Genomic DNA, 5331 nt, shown 5'->3' with positions numbered 1-5331 from the left:
GGAATGCCTTTTCCCCATTTCCAGGGCCCTGCCGGTCTGGATGGTCTAGATGGGAAGGACGGCAAGCCTGGCGTGAGGGTGAGATGGTTGGCCCAGGAGGGCACCCCCTTCCTTCTACCTCCTTCTCCAAGAGCCAAAGTCAGGGGAACCCTGATGAAGGGAATTGAATTCCACTGCCCCACACCTCTTTCAGGAGTTGCCCCACCTTCCCTCGGTCTGCCTCTCACCACACCCCACTTCTCTGATGGCACCAGAACCCCCTGGTTTCTCTGTTCTCCCAGTTGCCTTAACCAGGTTGGATGAGCTGGGTCTCACCGAAGGCAGGCAGTGAAGGGAGTAAATTTATACCCAGAAACTCAATCAGCTGAAGAAACTAGGCTGGGTGTCAGAAAGAATAGGCTGCAGACAGGGAAGGACTTGAGTGGCCCTGGCTCCTTGGATCTGATTTTGCTGGGGCATCTGAAAAGGACGGGGCCATGGCAAAGGGCAGAGCATCAGGGTCAACCCCCTTCTGTACCCAAAAGAAGGAAAACTGAGGTTCAGAAAGGGACCGGGATTCACTCAGAGTGCACAGCCAGTCAGAGGCTGAGCCCGGTTTGGAATCTTCCCTGTGCCCCACGTGACAATCCCTCCATCCTGGGAGAGCTGGGGGAGGGGCTGGAGAAAGGGGGAGACTGGTGACTAAGTGGGTACAAGCTGGACAAAGCTCTTGTCTCAGTGCCCCTGGTCTCTTTCCCTAGGGGGACCCTGGTCCTGCTGGCCCCCCCGGACTCATGGGACCCCCGGTAAGTTGAGCTGCAGGAAGGAGCTGGGAGCTGGGAGGTTCCAAAGCTGGGCGGGTGCCCTGATGGGTGGGGCAGCTCAAATCCACATCGCCTGTGGACATGTTATGACTTTGGATGGATTTGACTTGTTTAACCTGAGGAAAGAGGAGTGGGAAGTGGCCTCTGCTTGAGGTGAGGGACGCGGCAGCTCCTGCTTTTTCTTCCAGGGCTTCAAGGGAAAACCGGGCCATCCCGGCCTCCCAGGATTGAAGGTAAGGGCCTGGTGACTTCTGCCAACCGGGTTTTCTCGGCTTTTCTCAAGGTCTGACCCCGGGCAGATGCGGCAGTCTAGCCAGAGTGGAGTGCCACCTGACCCTTGGCTAAGATGCCATCCCAGCATCCAGCCCTTCTGAGGCCACCGGTGCCTGGCAGACTGGGTTGGGGCTTTGCCATCTGCCAGCCTGAGGGCATCAGAGAGCCCCTGGCCGAAGCCGGGGCATGTGGCAGGACTCCTCTGATGTGGGGTCAGCTTGGGGTGTGGGAGCCAAATGGAGGTCTGGTGAGCCTCAGTTGCCCCTCTCTCCTCCAGGGTGACTGTGGAAAGCCTGGTCCCCCGGGCAGCAGTGGCCGCCCCGGAGCAGAGGTAAGGGCCCGGGGTCTATGCATGCTGCATTTAGACAGCCCTTGGGTTCTGCTGAGTCCAGGACGCAGCCACTTCCTTCCCCTTCGCAGCCTCCTCTCCTTGCCTTCTGGGAGAGGTTTTGCCCAACACTGCACATCTTGACCTTCCTCCTCTTAAGTTTATAACCGGTTTCCTCTCCCTACGGGCTATTGGGTCATTAACGCATAAAGCCCTGGGCTCTACCTTCCCCCTCCAACCATACTCATGGGCAGGGCTGGTCCCCTGTCCCCGGCCCTAGAGGCCAGGGCTCAACGCAGTTCTTCTGGCCATTGGTGTTCCACCTGCTGTGCTCAGCGTTCTCCTACCTCACAGCCTGTGTGTGTAAGTCTATTTCTGTGTTGTTTCTTCCTCTTTCTCCCTCCTGCAGGGTGAGCCTGGTGCCATGGGACCCCAGGGAAGACCCGGCCCCCCTGGCCACGTTGTGAGTTACTCTGTTTTCGTCTCTGTCTCTGTGAGAGTTCAGACTGTGTTGGGCTGGGTGGTGGTGGGCAAGCTGGTGATGACCCGAAAGAACTGACCGCAGCAGCAGTGCCAACCATGTAGAGCAGTAATGGGCTCTGGGCTCACCCATCCAGCGGTTCCCCGGCTTTTCGCCGTTTTCTGATTTTCTGGGCACATTCGAGTTTGCTTATCAAACAAAGATCATTCAGTTATTCAACAAGTAATTATTGAGCACCTGCTCCACACCAGGCACTGTTCCAAGCCCTGGGCTACGGTGATGAGTGAGATAGACAAGGTCCCCTGATCCCAGAGCTTCCACACAGGCACAACAAACAGATTAACGCAGAAGGATCAGGCGGTGATGTGCTGTCAGAGAGAGGGCCTGGGAGGCGACTTTACGGGAGAAGTGGCCTCTGAGCAGAGGCCCAAATGACAAGAAGGAGCCAGCTGTCGAGCAGTCTGGTGGAAGAGCATCCTGGCAGGGGTGCATCTGCTGCAAAGGGCCTGAGGCAGGGAGGGCTTGGGGAGCTCCAGAGTCAGCCTGGCGGGAGTGGAGTCCAAGGAGGGTGTGAGTGGGAACGGGAAAGCTGAGATGGGAGAGGACGTGATGCAGATGGTGGAGGACCTCGGGGGCATGGGCAGGAGGGGGAGGGTGCGCAAATGACAGCAGAGATATCAGCGGAGGGATGATGGCGGTGGAGCTGGTGGCAGTGGACAGATCCCGTAAGCGTCTGGAGGTAGATAGAGGACTTGCTCATGACCTGGATGGGGAGGGGGCAGGAGGCGGTAGAAGGAGAGGAATCGAGGATGACTCCTGTTCGGTTGGGCTCGGGCAGCTGGGTGAGTGGGTGGTCTATTTACTGAGACAGGGTGACTTGGAGAGGATGTTTATTAAGCAATAATGGCTTTCCTGTCTACTTTACTCATCTGTAACACAGATGACTGCCAGTGGGCGCCTTTGATCCGTGTGACCATGCCGAGCTGGTGGGGTTCCAGAGAGCCCTGTTTAGGCTGGCTGTACACTTTCCAGAAGGCTTTTGGAAATGTTAAGAATAGTGCAGAACCCCAAAAAAGGAATTCTCGGGTCCTCATCACTATTTTTATGGATCTCAAGGTGTCCAGAGACCTTGGATTGGGGACCCCAGGTCTAGTCCTGTCCCCTCCACGTTACAGATGAAAGAAGGAGTCACACACTCTGAATTGTGTCCGCATCGGAGACCCCCTGGGGGGTTGGGGTGTGTGCAGGGTTCCTCTTCCCACCTCTGTCCATCCAGCCCAGCCCCCTGCTGTGTGCCAGTCTCAGTGCTGGACATTCCTGCCTTAGGAGGCTTGAGATCAGTAGAACAGAGCCTGTGCCTCTGGAACTTTCCATCTGGGAGCATGGAGGGAAGTGCTCTGAGAGAGACCTGTGTGCCCTGGGGTTCAGAGAAAGTGTAGCTCTGACCACCAGGGCGGTGACATTTGAGCTGAGCCTCAGGGGCAGGATGTGGAGAGATGGGGCAGGCCGGAGCCCTCCTGCATGTTTCAGGCTCATTGCCCTCCAGCGCTAGGTGAGCGGCAGGAGACCAGGGAGCTTGGGGCTTCTCTGTGAGGACGTTGGAGTTGGTGCTGAGCCCTTGCCCTTCACCCACCCGCTGCGCAGAGGAAAGCTCCTGGTCTCTGCTCTTCCCAGAGAACAGAAGGAAGGTGGCAGGGGGTGTGGGGGGGTACTCAGAAGACACCCAGGCCCACGTACCATGTAGCTTACTCCCTCTGCACTTGGCTCTGGCTCCCAGATCATCCCCTCCGTGCGGGCCCCAGAGGTACCACTCGGCCTGCAGCAGGCATGAGGGTCTTGTGTGTTCAGGGCCCCCCAGGCCTCAGCTCTGGCACAGGTCACGTGCAAGAGCAGAAGGAAGGAGGGTTCGGGGAAGAGAATGGAGCAGTCATAACAAGGTTAGGGCGTGTTCTTGCTGTTGGTCCTTCGCTGCCTCCGGGGCCTTATTACTGGAGCCTCTTTCCATCCCACTGACTGGCTCTTTTTAGGGGCCTCCGGGGTCTCCAGGCCAGCCAGGCCCAGCTGGGATCTCTGCAGTGGTGAGTGGCGTGCTCCCCTTGTCCCTCCCTCCCCGGAGTTTGGCCCTGCTCTGCTTCAGGCTCCTCGCAGAGGGAGCCGGGTGGGGTGGGGGGTGAGGGCTGGAGAGCAGCGTGTCCCCAGCCCCCCTCCTTCGCTGGCATCAGCCTCTCCTGCGTCCAGACATCTCCCTCACTGGCCTGTGGTGAAGACCTTTGGAGAAGCCTGGAGGCCATCCCAGGGTCCTTCCCCAAGTTCAGGCAGTGCCACCTCCCCGTGTGCGGCCTTAGGGTGGGGGTCATGGTCTCTGGCGCACAATGTCTGCCTCTGGCTGCGTGGGGTTCACTTTTCCCTCTCACCATCCCCGTCTTTTTCCCTAGGGCCCGAAAGGAGACCGAGGATCCACTGGAGAAAGGGGCCTTTCAGGTCTTCCGGGCCAGCCTGGTCCCCCTGGACACCCTGGCCCCCCGGTAAGACCCTACATCTTGCGGCACAGCCCCGGGGGAAAGGGCCAGTGGGCTTTGTCAGTTGCACGCAGCCCTGCACTTCTGGGGTCTCCAGGGAAGGGGAGGCATTTAGCACAGACGATGGCAGCTCGGAGATTGTGCCTGAGGATCACGTCCTATTTAGAAAGAAGGACAAGCTGTACAAGCCAGCACTGGGCCGACCACACAGCAGACCGCTGCTTCCAGCCGTGCACCGCCGTACAGATCCCCCCACTAGGTGTCGGACAGGGGAGACTGGCCCCTGTTCCACCCCCGCCCCCTCCCCAGGGGAGCCTGTTGGTAACCACAGAAAACCTGTAAATGTCAGGCACCAGAAACGCTGCGCTACTGCTGGAGCTCTTGCCACAGCTCAGAAACCACTCCTTAGTTTCAGCTAGAGTTTATACTAAGAGCTGTGATATATTGGTCACTGACAATGTGCTGAATGGTGACCTACGTGCTTGACATTTTATCATTTAATCCGTACTGCAACCCTATTTAGTAGGTCGGATTGTCCCCATTTTACAGATGAGGAAACCAGGGCTCAGCAAGGTTAAGTAGATTGTCCAGAGTCACACAGCTAGTGAGCGGAAGAGGCTGCCTGACTCCAGAACTTGCATCCGGAGCCACTCTGCAATACTTTCTCTTTCAAAGGTTCCAGACAGGTGGCCACATCAGGTGGAACTGACTGCCAGTCTCAGGGATGAAAAATCTCCCCGGGGACTGAGGCAGGGACCCATGTCTCCTAGCCCCCAGGTCAGGGTGTTTTCCACCCAAGCAGACTTCCTTCTGGGGAGCAGTAGCAATGCCCCTGGGGCTGGTGCCCTGGAATGGGGTGGATGACTCTAGCCCATGCAGGAGTAATCGGATGGGCCGAGTCTCGCCTCCCACTCATCTGATTCCTGC

General features: G+C 58.0%; 1 protein-coding gene across 1 annotated transcript in view; it reads left to right on the top strand.

The window, feature by feature from the left end:
- Positions 1–5331, top strand: part of COL16A1 (collagen type XVI alpha 1 chain) — a 50220-nt gene that overhangs the window by 39856 nt on the left and 5033 nt on the right. The window contains exons 57-63 of the mRNA XM_007468654.1: positions 25–78; positions 741–785; positions 992–1036; positions 1354–1407; positions 1814–1867; positions 3913–3963; positions 4321–4410. Coding sequence (XP_007468716.1) covers positions 25–78; positions 741–785; positions 992–1036; positions 1354–1407; positions 1814–1867; positions 3913–3963; positions 4321–4410 — 393 coding nt within the window. The remainder of the gene's footprint in view (positions 1–24; positions 79–740; positions 786–991; positions 1037–1353; positions 1408–1813; positions 1868–3912; positions 3964–4320; positions 4411–5331) is intronic.

Source organism: Lipotes vexillifer, unplaced genomic scaffold (genome assembly GCF_000442215.2).
Source record: "Lipotes vexillifer unplaced genomic scaffold, Lipotes_vexillifer_v1.1 scaffold1261, whole genome shotgun sequence".
NCBI classification, from domain to species: Eukaryota; Metazoa; Chordata; class Mammalia; order Artiodactyla; family Lipotidae; genus Lipotes; species Lipotes vexillifer.
The sequence above is the reverse complement of the archived record's forward strand: the minus strand, read 5'-3'. Positions and strand labels throughout refer to the sequence as shown.